A 12231-nucleotide genomic window follows, 5' to 3' on the forward strand; every position below is an offset into this window, starting at 1 on the left:
AGTGACATCATACACTCTAATAGGTACATGATGTCTTGGCTTTGGCTTGCTGTCAAAGTTGGGGGAAATTCTACTTTCCTGAGCCTCATTGGGATAGTCTCTCATCATATGGCCTAGCTGACCACAATTGAAATAGGCCCTCGAAGTGAGTCTACATTCGACTCCATGTTTCCTACCACACTTTCTACAGGCGGGTAGTGGAATGGGCATTTATCCTCCAATCATGACGTCCTTTCCTTTGTCTTCTCCGATCATCACCCTCTTATCACTTGAGCTTCCACTAACAGAGAATGGATAAGCTCTCTTCTTCTCCGAATTAACGTGGGCAGTTAAGCCCCTATACTCTGTTTCAGCAATATCTGCTACATTAACCAACTCTTGGTAATTCTCTATTCTAAGGCAAGGTACTTGATTATGGATCATTGGTTGAAGTCCTACTTGAAACTTCTGCGTCTGCATCCTTTGAGTAGAAATTAAGTGTGGTGCAAACCTTCCTAACGTCATAAACTTGGCGGCGTACTGTTCTACGGTCAAACTGTCTTTAGTTAAAGTTGTGAACTCTTGTGCCTTCAGTTGTTTGACTGAATCTAGGAATAATCTGTTGTCGAACTCTTCCTTGAGTCCCTTCCATGACAATGCAGCCGGACTTCCTAATTCCCTAACTAGAAGCTGCCTACGTGTGTCCCACCATATTCCAACTTCTTCTTGGGATAAGTATCCAGCGTATAGAACCTTTTGGTCCTCAGTACATCCACAGATCTCGTAGGTGATTTCAAGATCCATAATTCATTTATTAGCTCTTAGTGGACCTTATTTACCAGAAAAAATAATGGTTAAACAAGAAGTCGTACTTGTGATGGATGAGTTAGTGTAAGAAATGATGTAGCAGAATGTCAGGTGACGAAACAAGGTCACGATGTAGCTTTTGAGTAGTCTCGAGCTATATGACGTGACGTAAGGTGTAGCTATGAATGGAGTCTTGTCGTGTTAAGTGTTGGGATAAACTATCAAGAGGGACGGGTAGCATGAAGAGTCATGCTAGTCGGTTAAGATAAAGTTGGTATCGGAGTATGGCACTTGTCCATATAAGCAAGTGATCAACAAATTATATGTTGGTCTTAGGTGATAAAGGGGTAAGGTACATGTGTAATCTGGTTAGACACTTGTGCCGAACAGATTCACCATATGTAATGGGTAATCTGTCCTAAGCATGGTTACACGGTACTTAAGCCTCAGAGTTGGCTTAGAGTCATGTGGCATGTATGGATGGGCATGAAGATTTAGAGTGAGCTAAGATACATGAAGGTAGTGATGGGCGTATTGTCTAGGATTGTGATGCGTGACTTAGTTGGTTTGAGTCATGAGTCAAAATGAAAAGTAAGACGAATGTCTTAGTGTCTTAATCCTAAGGTGAATTATGGGTTCACTCTAGTAGAAAGAAACTCGAAGTAGAACGTCGAGTTGGAAGAGGTAGTGACCATAAGTAGAACCTGAAGGTTTTAGCATAGTAAAGGACACGTAAAGCACGGAATAGAAGGAGAGTATTTCCAACTGAAGTGTAGTTCTACTTCTAGTTTAGTTGCTTATGCACTAGATAGAGAATAACGCTAAGGTTATGTGTATGCATTTAGGTTGTCATCTGACATGCACATGAATGGACTGCATGAAATGAGTATAGCATGGAGTCCAGGTAAGTATTACGTTCATATTCTTCTAGAGTTTTCTGAATGATATGAAAATGTAAAATCAAATGCTTTCTTTACGATGCTTTACGAAACGAAATGAAACGAGATTTTATGAAAATCATGCTAAGTGTTCAAAGGTATACGCATGTATGACCCTTCTTGGCAGCCCCTTTTTATATAATCAAAGTATTAATTGTATGCATGTGAGTGGATGAGTATACACAATATTTATTATATGTATTTTCACGAAATGAGATGCGAGGCTTATGCTTCGTGCTTTTCGAGATGCTTTAAACGATGCGAAGAAAGTGTTTTAAAACGTCCTTATGAACCGATATTAAAATGTCCCTATGAACTGATACTTTATGGATGTCATGACAGCTGTTGTTTAAGCTCATTCTTTTAAATGACGTTTTTCCATAAATGAACTGTTAAATGAAAGGACTAAAAAGGAAAGTACTGAAATGACTAAACTGAAAGAAAGGACAGAACGTTTAATGTATGAAAATACATAACGGCCATGACTGAATGAATGATGGTACCAAAGGACTGGGCAGATTGCAATGCCGGGTAAGTAGTACTGGTAGTGCACCCAGTGCTTCCCCTTAATTGAAATAGATTCCCAACCTGTGACCACGGGCGGAGTTTGGGTCCAAAGGAAGACCGCTAACCCTAACACATGGGGCGTAACAGTGTGTACCGGCCAAAGAAAATGATAAAAAAGAATGTATGAATGCATTGAACTCTTGAAGAAATGAAGGCACTGATGGGAGATACATTTTATGAAAAGAAAATCATTTTTAAAGAAAAACCCCGCCTGGTGATGTTTTCTAAAGAATGCATGTCTCATGTACGTATAGTATGCATGGAGTGATGAATGCATGAATGAAAGCCTATGTTATTATATTTTAACTGTATGAAGTAATGCTTACTGAGTATTCGACTCATTTTAGTTTTTATGTGTGCCCCTCCCCTCACAGGAACTAAATGAGTAGTACTCATCAGGACGGACACGACCCAAGGGGAACAGTACAAAAGTTTAGTCATGAGAGTTTTAATTGTATGAGAGGCCTTTTTATTTTAAGATTGATGTTTTCCACTACAAACCTCTTTTATTCTAAAAGCACATTTTATTTTATAACATAGAGTCTTGCACCCTGGTTTTGGAAGTAAAAAGTTTCAAAACGAACGGGAATTCCCGTCGTCCTTTCTAAAATCATTTTATAAAAAGTCATACCATAAGGACGGACATTACAGTAATAGACAACATAATTAACATGACATACTTGCAACAGTGAATATTACATGACATGACATGCATGTAACAAATGACATACTTAACAAGATGTACTTGCAATGTATAGTAAAATGATGAACAATTCATGATATAATAAATTATGTGTGACAGATGAATATGTAATGACTTGGCATGACACATAAGATAGCATACATACATACACTGTATTTCCTTTACTTATCACCTATACACATTAAACCGATAGTAAGTTAAAAGCTAATTTATCTCGGTCTTCGAGTTTCTAAGCAAAAACTCAAGCTCTATCACGAGGAAATAAAAGTAGTGATTTCTAAAAGTTAGAACTTAATCACTAACAATTAGAAATATGAAAAAATACTAACTTAGAGCAAACTTATCATTTTACTCTCTACATGTGGGAAATGACCGTTTTACCCATAATTTAAGGATTTTGCATCTTAACTTTAAAAATTACCAAAACTTACATACCTCATATAAAACCATGAAAAATTTGAAATTAAACAAAACCATGAAAACCCTATAGGGCCGAAACTTACATAGGCTATTTCTCTTGATTTTTGTTGTAATTCTTTCAAATTCAAAACTCATGATTAAACCAAAATTTTGCAACAAAGATCTTCCTATCCTAAGTTTAAAAACATACTTAAAAATCCATTAAGAAAAAAACTAATCATCAACACCAAATTTTTTGTAAAAAGACCCAAACTTTTTAACAAAAAGGCAAACCATTGAAGTACAAGTTTTGACCTTAATCAAAACATCTCCAATAATCCCAAAAAATCAAATCTTACAGCTAAAATATTCATAATATTATTCTAAGATTAATCATACTTTAAATTATCAAACAAAAGTTATCAAAAACCACAAAACAACACTTGGAGTTTTCGGTTCTACATTTAGTCCAAAAACATAAACTTTTCCTTAACTAGCTTGGATCAATCTTGATCCATTGCTTAAAAAGATGAGATCTTCAAAATAAAACATCACATGGTTTAAAAATGTGTGCGAAAGAAGATCTAACCATCAAACTTAAAATCACATGGCTAGAAAATCAATAAAACATGGAATTAACCCAAAAACATCAAATCCTAGGTCTAACCAAAATCTTCTTGCATAGGAAAGTCATATCTTTGAAACTAATACTAAATATCTTCAAACCAACATTCTAACATGCATATAAGAGACTTAGGATCATCAAATAAAAATATCAAAACCATTGGAGTAAGATTAAACAACGAAATATTCAAACTTTCTCAAAACATAAATTGTTTTTCTACTTCTAATTTCTAAGTTTCTATATCTAAAATCTTTCATCAAAATCTTTAGTCATGCAACAAATCTTTAATTAACATTCATAAACACATGTTAACAACACTTCATAAAATTTTCGAACCAAGATATGTTCATTAGCTTGGTTAAAAGCTCCTAAATATAACACACTCCCTAGTTTAATGCTCAGAATGACCATTCCATGGTTAAAATAACTTTTGACTGACCAAATCACCACTAAATGAAACAAATAAGATATTCATTGAAACTAGACTCAAATATGAACAACTTTCATAAAGAATTAATCACGATTAAGTACATAAAAAGGGTCACAAACGGCCACGCCAAATGACTTAGAAAACTTCCAGAGAGAGCTACTAAGTGTTTCTCTCTAATAATGGGGATAAAACGCGATGCAATGAAAGGATTGGTGCCTTGCACGTCTCTAGACTTCTGGAGGGTGAGGTATGGGCTTGAACGATCCTTGAAGGATGGTGCTTAGGTTATAAAGAGGCACAAATAGTGAACTGGAGTGGGTTGCTGCTGGTGCCTTCTAGAAGGGGTGTGATGAAGTGGCCTTTTCCCCTCACATCATGCACGACTTTGGGGTGTCATGAGCAGTGGATGGTCAGCCATGGGTGGGTGGAAACTTCCTCAAGAAACTTTGCCAAGGTGGCCAAAATTCGTGAGCCTTAATGGGCCAAATACAAGTGGGCTTCATTTGGGGTTTAAAGAGGGTTTGGTTGGGGTTTGAGATACTATCAAGGCCAAATCCAATTTTTCTTGACCCAATCAAAATTTCAAGGTTTGAAGGGTTGGATAATGATGTCATAACATGAATTTGAGGAATTAATAGCATGTGGAAGTGATTTAATCAAGTGATTAAACACAATGATAGAAATTTGATCAAATAAGGTTTGGAGGCCAATTTTAAGGTTTGGGGAAACCGTTTAGGGTTTCGGTTTTCAACCAAGTTTTTGGGATTTTAATTGGATTCCAACCTTTTAGGGTTTCACTAGGGTTGAAATTCTATTTTGTCTGGCACAAAATGGTTGATCAGATGAAAAAAGAATAGAGTTTCACTTAGGTGGCATGATCTTACACTTTGATTCATTCACAATCCATCTCATGGTTCCTTTTTGTGCCAAGTGTCCAATTATATTCACCAAGTGTCCAAATAAAACTTCTCTGACCTAATTTGGACATTCTACACTGTGAATTTGAAAATACTGCACTAGATGCTACTATAGGGATTACTATTCACTTCGGGAAAATGAAACGTAAACTTTGTATTGTCAAATCCTAGATATTCACACAAACCTTACTGTGCAATTCGTTTATTGAAATTCAATCCCGAAGTGCTTCGAAATAAGGAAAACACGTTTTCAAATAAGCGTTTTGTCCAAAAAATGAAAATGAGATTATTGCGTAATAAAATCAGAAATAATCAACTGAGTCTAATGACGCAGACCATATCTCAATTTGACACTTCTAACTACATCAAATAAATAAAATCACACTTCTAGCACCATAGTGAGTCATCATTTTGGTTATGCTGATAGACTAAAACCCAGGCGATTGGTCAAATCGTGAAAACTTAAGGTGTTTTCACGAGAGTCTTAAAACCTATAGAAATTCTACCATTGAATTTCTAGTCGGCTGTTACATCTCTAGCCATGGACGGTGGAGAGAGAGAGAGAGAGAGAGAGAGAGAGAGAGAACTACCGAAACCATAGTTTCTAAGACTCAGTGGAGAAGATCAAGAAGAGAAACGGCATATCTGGCTGGCTTGACGTGGCTTGGTACATTGGAGCCGTTACTACAACACGAAGGGGGTGTGATTGGTGGTGGCGCTGGAAATCACAGAGGTTGTGGTCGAGATGATGGAAACAGAGGGAGAGAGAGGTGTTGGGGTTGGGTCTCAAGGCTTTGGTGGTTTGGATTTCAGTAACACGCATCGTTTTGAAAGCACCACCCGTAGAGTCGGCGGAGGTGGCAAAGACGCATACATGCATACATATCATTAGCATGAAAAATGAGAGATGGATCTGGACCTAAAGTAAAAATGGAAAATTTAGAGAAACCCTAGCAGAACCCATATATCACGGCATACAAACCAAAAAGAAACCTATCTATTTTTTTCACAAACAAAGAAATCGGATCATTGAAAGGAAAATAAAAAATATGAAAAAAAAAAAACTACAATCCTCAAACTAGCTTGAACAAGATGAAACAAAAAATAATGTTTCAGAAAACAAATCTAAAGTTGCAGATAATAAGATGAAGAGAAGAGAGAAGATGAAGATACAAAAAATGAAAGGAGTTTAGTTTTGGAGAGAGAAGATGAAAGAGAATATGCAGAAAAATGAAAGAGAAGACGGAAAGGTAAAAAAGAAAAGACTAAATTCGGCTGACCCTACATCTGACCCAAGAAGAGACTGAAAGAGAAAAAAAAAAAAAAGATAAAGCTAACCATCAGCCAACCCTCTGACGCACTTGCACTAAAAGATCAAAATGCCTCATTTAAACGGACACAAAAGAACAAAACTTGATGATAGAAAGGACACAATACACCAAATGCATACTACACACAGAGAACGACAAATTCACTATTCACAACTATCCCCACTTATTATATATAGTATAGATATAAATTACTATACGTATTACCTGGGCTACTAATCTATGAGCAAAACAATTATACTAATCTATATTTACAAATTATGATTAAATAATTAGAGAGAATTTAAAAAAATTTAAATTATATAAATTATTTTGAAAATTTAATATTACATGAATTATGTCTAAATTTAAAATTTATAAAAAAATACCATCTAAATACAAAAAAAAAAAAAAAATTACAAAATTATCACTAAGGCCTTGTTTGGTTTGGAAGATAAGATTCATTTCATCTTATATAATCATTACAATTTTCTTAAATTATAATACAATATATAATAAACAATTCAACTTTTTCAAATTTCAAAATAAAAATAATATTAAAAATAATTTTTTAATAATTTTTTTTCAATTTTTAAATTTTATTTTATCACATCTCATTTATATAAACAAATGAGTCTAACTAAAATAATCTGAACGAGAATGTAATTTGACCGAAATGAGTCGGAATTAGCCGAAATGGAGAGAATTTGAAATAAAAAGAGCAGCACTACACTTCCCGAAAAAAGGTCCCGAATAGTTGTCCCAAACTGCACATTTCACTTTTTTATTTTTATTTTTATTTTTTTATATATTTTTTTAATCATTATAAATATTTTTTAAAAAATAAAAAAATTAACAACGTCATTAAAAAATATTTTTTTAATCATTAAATTTAAAAAAAAAATTTCATTCAGATCCAAAGTATTTCTCAAATAAAAATTGCCTAGAAAAAAAATAATTTTGAAATAAAACTAAATAAAGATATATTGTATATCTGGTACCACACCTAAAAATTATGTGCGGAATTCAAAACTATGCTCCGAATCCTCGAAAGGTCCAGAAACCCTGGTTCTGAAGAGAGACATACATAGTAAAATCCGTGATTAAAAAATCCGATCTCAAAATGGCCACTAAGAAGCATCTTCTTCTGAATTCATCTTCATCATCGTCTTCGTCTTCTTCTTCTTTTGTGGTTTTTTTAATTTGCAATCTGCTGTTGTCTCATGCAGTCATCGCCAAGCCTCATCACCCCATCTCCGTATGCCCAATCCCTTCTCCTTTTTTCCCCTTTTTGCTTCGCTCAGTTTAACCTCTCCTCCTCTTTTGCTTATACTAATTTTAGTAGTTTTCTTATTGGGAATACACAGGACACTGAGGTTAGGCAGAAGAAGAACGAGTGCTATGCTGATATTGAGAGGTACCCTTTTTTGTAATATAATATTTTTATTTTCTTTTCTTTTTCTTTCTGAATCTGTGTTTGGTTACTGGGTTTATACGCTTCTTGATATTCCACATGCAGGATCACTGATCCTGGGGATAAGATACACACTTCAATAGACTGCTAAAAAATTAATTAGAGATCTAGTGTTTAGAATTTATCACTTCAAAGACAGTAATCGGTTGACTAAGTGAATTTCTTTGCGCTTGTGCTTTTACTATGGGATTAGGGGATTGTGGGGATGGAAATGCAAGTCTTCAATGATAGCCAAGGAGAATTGTGCTCTGCATTGCCTTGCTCCGCCTTGTTACGAACTCATTTATGCAAGCGATCCGGTGAGATTGACTATATGGGTTGACTCATTCCTTTTTTAAAGAGAATAGGATTCTATGACCTTCGTTCAGTATTTTCTTAAAACTGTTAATTTTGGTTTTGTAATGTAGCTTGAGGAAGGTGAGAAAGATCTGGTTCGGAGCCAAGAGTTCAAGTACTGCATGCACAAGTAAGTTAGAGATTTGTAGGAACCTTAAATTTTATTTCTAAAGGTGCATGTTGTTATATCAGTGACCCCAGTTGAGTTGGGATTAAGGCCTAATTAAGATATATACATAGTGCCCACCACTCAGAGAAATACTCCTTTCTCTCCATCTCTTGGGTAATCTCTTGCTGGGTTATCTGTGAAGCTATTGGCTTGTTCGGAACTGTGCTCTGAACATTTTTTTTCATAAGCATAGATATGGTCGGAAGATTTCATTTTGGGTGGGTGTTATATATTTTTAGCTTTTTGAAAACTGTTCCTAAAGTTGGCTGTTTTATGAGAACATAATGGCGGCTCTCATGACAGATTCCCATTTTCTAGGTGCAAAAAACAAATGATTGAAAATATCGCACTTGTGAATTTTCCTTTTCTTATCTAAAACCTGGTTAAAACTATTTCTTGAACACAGACAAACAGCTTCCATATATCCTAGAAGGGTTTGACCTACTATGGTTCCTTTTAAGTTTTGTTTCTTCTCCCCCCCTCCTTTCCCTTCCCCAAAAAAGCTGTCACCTATAACGTATTCTCTGTTCTCTGTCTGAATAAACTAATTAAATATGTCATAACCTTCAATTTCACTAAGATTACATGTTGTAGCATGTAAGTCATGAGAGTCTTCCTGTAAGCAGTGGCTTGCATTCGGAAAGGAATAATGATGAAGCCTTCAATTTTAAGGTCCAACCTTTGAGAAGAATACTCATCTGTTTTGCTGTTGAATCCACGAGGGGTCATCTTGAGCTGAATATTTCTTTCATGCCATAGAACCCCCCCTGTTATCTAAAACAAACTCTAACTCAGTGACACATATATGTTGCAAATAAAGTAAAACTTTTGCTAGACCAGCGGCCTTGTTTTGCCCTATTGTGAAGTATTCTCTCTACCTTTTTCTTTGCCTCTTCCACTGTTTGTTCTTTGGTTGGAAAGAAACGATATAATTTTCATAGTATCTGGCTACATTGTGCTCAACTTGGTTTTGCTTGTGGTCTTTCTATGCAATTGTAGTAGCATTACTTTTTAAGGAATCTCAAATAAATGGGTAATTTTAAGCCAGTGATATGTGAGAAAGAAGTAATTTTTTGCAACATATGTTTTAATAGTTGACTTTCATTGGTGAGTGCATTGTTTGGGGATAACAAACACCTAAAAAATTAGTGTTCTTTACGCAATGCTACCCTTCTTGGGTTGGTTAGGAAGAAGAACCCTTATGCCGATCTGGTGTGGAGTGGGTGGAAGAGTGGGGTTTCCTAACGTGCCCTAATTTCATGGATTTTCTTTCCATCCCGTTCCCCCCTACCAAGCAAGGTGTTGGGTGTGTTCTAGGGATTTGACTTGAGGAAAAAGATGGGGGGGCTCTTGGTTTTTGGAACTTGGCAGCAGAGGAGTCCGTCCATGCATCATGGTATCAAAGTTTAACTGATTCTTGTTGTAGTTGTCAAGGCAGATTTTCTTGTTCACTAATGCTGCTTTTTTTGGATTTTCTTGGCTTATCGCTTGAAACTGAGGTGAACTCTTCTGGGCTTGAACTAGTTGTCAGCAAAGGAAACTGAGTCCATCTCGTTGTGGAATCTGGTCTTTATTGTGCAGTGAATGGCGTACTTGCATTTGTTACGATTTAAGAATTAGAGCAACAAATGGATTTATGAAAAATATATGTGGAATCAATTATTTGTGTTTTATGTCTTCTATGCTTCTTTTCTATTAAAAATGAACAAAACTGAGTTAGAACATCTGAGTAAAGGTTGACCTTGTAATTTTTTCATGCAAAACATTTGTTGGTCCTATAATTTCTTGATGGATTGTGTTGTTTGTCCATCATTTTTTTAGTATGCCAACTAGTGTACCTAATCTTCTATTTAGATACCAATTTATTTGATCTTCATTTATTGCAGGCTATCATTGGGGGAGAGCCTTGAGGGCATCAAGGGTTCCTTTGAATATTGAAGTATTGTATTGTGACTTTGTTATTATGTTGTGCCCTTGTGTGATGTATCGGGGAAGTGAAGCTTGAATACAGGGGAAGTTGAGATTGAAGTAATTGGGAAAGGGGGAAGGATGGATCCCTGATTTTTTGTAAGAGAGAAATGGTGTCGTTTGGATTCTTGTAATAAAATAAACGGCGTCATTTCATTCCTTGTAATAGAATAGCTGCTATAAACTGTGTCATTACAGTTTGTATAAGTTAGTCATGGCGGAAGGTACATGATCCTACTCTCAACTAGCAGACTCATTGAATCACTTCAGACAATAGCAAGAGTGGCAGCAGAAGCAAATTGAAGAGACCGTCGCCATTTTGTTTCAGCAACAAGAAACAGCTTGTGTAGACAGAGAGAACGAGGACAAACGATTCAATTAAGTCTTGTAACAAATTTCTAGAACATCAATTAATAGCTCGTTTGGTAATGAAGCAGCGGGAAGAAATTGCCACAATAATCATACCTTTGGTCCAAATGGGGATGTCAATAGAGTTATGGGTGAAGTATGTCATCGCGACATATGGGATAGAAGTTTTACGAAAGAAATTAAGCTTGAATTTTCAAGATTTGGTGATAAGAACTCTTCAGCCTAGTTGTATAGAGCTAATTAATATTTCTTGTATCATTAGATTCCACCTAGTCAGAGAATTTTCATAGCTTCTTTTCACATGGATGAGAAGCATTAGTGTCGTTTTAGGATGCTAGTGAGGCATGGGTCTTTTGTACTTGGGAGGAATCTGTATGGGCAATTCAAATTAGATTTGGTTCATCTCCTTATGATAAGATCCTATGAAAGCTCTTACAAGATTAAAGCGACTAGTAAGGCTGCAGCTAAAGCGTTTTCTAATAGAATTAGAGGCATTTTAAAAAAGAAAAAACTTAGTTTTCTTTTTTTGTGGCTTGCGGGATGAAATTAGATTACCTGCTAGGATGTTGAATCCTACTAACCTAAATGACGCATTTGGATTAGTCAAAATTCAGGAGCAATATGTGTTGAGTAGTAAGAGGCCATGGACAAATAGGGTTCTTGACAACCATTAACAAGGATCAATGATGAATATTTACAAGCCTAGCTAATCTAGTTCCATTTTGGGAATTCCTAAATCACAACCTATAGCATAGTTGTCATATCAAAAAATCACTAATGCACATATGCAAGAACATAGAAGGAAAGGTCTTTGCTATTTTTGTGAAGAAAAATAGCATCAAGGTCATAAATGTACTAAGCTAAGATTGTATTTGTTAGAAGGAATGTAGTTACCTGATCAGATTGTGACCGAGTCAAAGGTGGAACGTGAGGAAGATGCAGCACTTGTGCAAGGGGCAATTGATGATTGTGTAGAGATTGCTTCTATATCACTTCATGCTATGGTGTGTATACCAAGCCCTATAACTATGCGTGGGGTGGGTCAATTGAAGAAGAAATGAGTAGTTATCTTAGTTGATACTAGAAGTATTCATAATTTTGTGGATACTTTAGTAACTCCTAAGTGTTACTTATCTTTTTAAAAGTTACATGCAATCTAGGTGAAGGTGGCCAATGGAGATGTTTGCAGTAAAGGCAAATGTGTATTAGTCAGTATCCATATTCAAAGTACAACATTTATTAC

The 12231-nt window shown here is 35.5% G+C and overlaps 2 protein-coding genes across 2 annotated transcripts; one reads left to right on the forward strand and one right to left on the reverse strand.

The window, feature by feature from the left end:
• Positions 1 to 210: 210 nt before the first annotated feature.
• On the reverse strand, positions 211 to 783 carry LOC109020883. Its single transcript, XM_019003411.1, has one exon. It carries the CDS (start codon positions 781 to 783, stop codon positions 211 to 213), a length of 573 nt encoding a protein of 190 aa, XP_018858956.1.
• A 6903-nt stretch (positions 784 to 7686) lies between these two features.
• Positions 7687 to 11233, forward strand: LOC109021200. Its single transcript, XM_019003797.2, has 5 exons — positions 7687 to 7930; positions 8040 to 8089; positions 8340 to 8445; positions 8554 to 8612; positions 10538 to 11233. The coding sequence occupies exons 1-5, from the start codon at positions 7796 to 7798 to the stop codon at positions 10587 to 10589; spliced, it is 402 nt and encodes a 133-aa protein (XP_018859342.1). The 5' UTR covers positions 7687 to 7795; the 3' UTR covers positions 10590 to 11233.
• Positions 11234 to 12231: the final 998 nt, after the last annotated feature.

Source organism: Juglans regia, chromosome 12, assembly GCF_001411555.2.
Source record: "Juglans regia cultivar Chandler chromosome 12, Walnut 2.0, whole genome shotgun sequence".
Classification (NCBI taxonomy): Eukaryota; Viridiplantae; Streptophyta; class Magnoliopsida; order Fagales; family Juglandaceae; genus Juglans; species Juglans regia.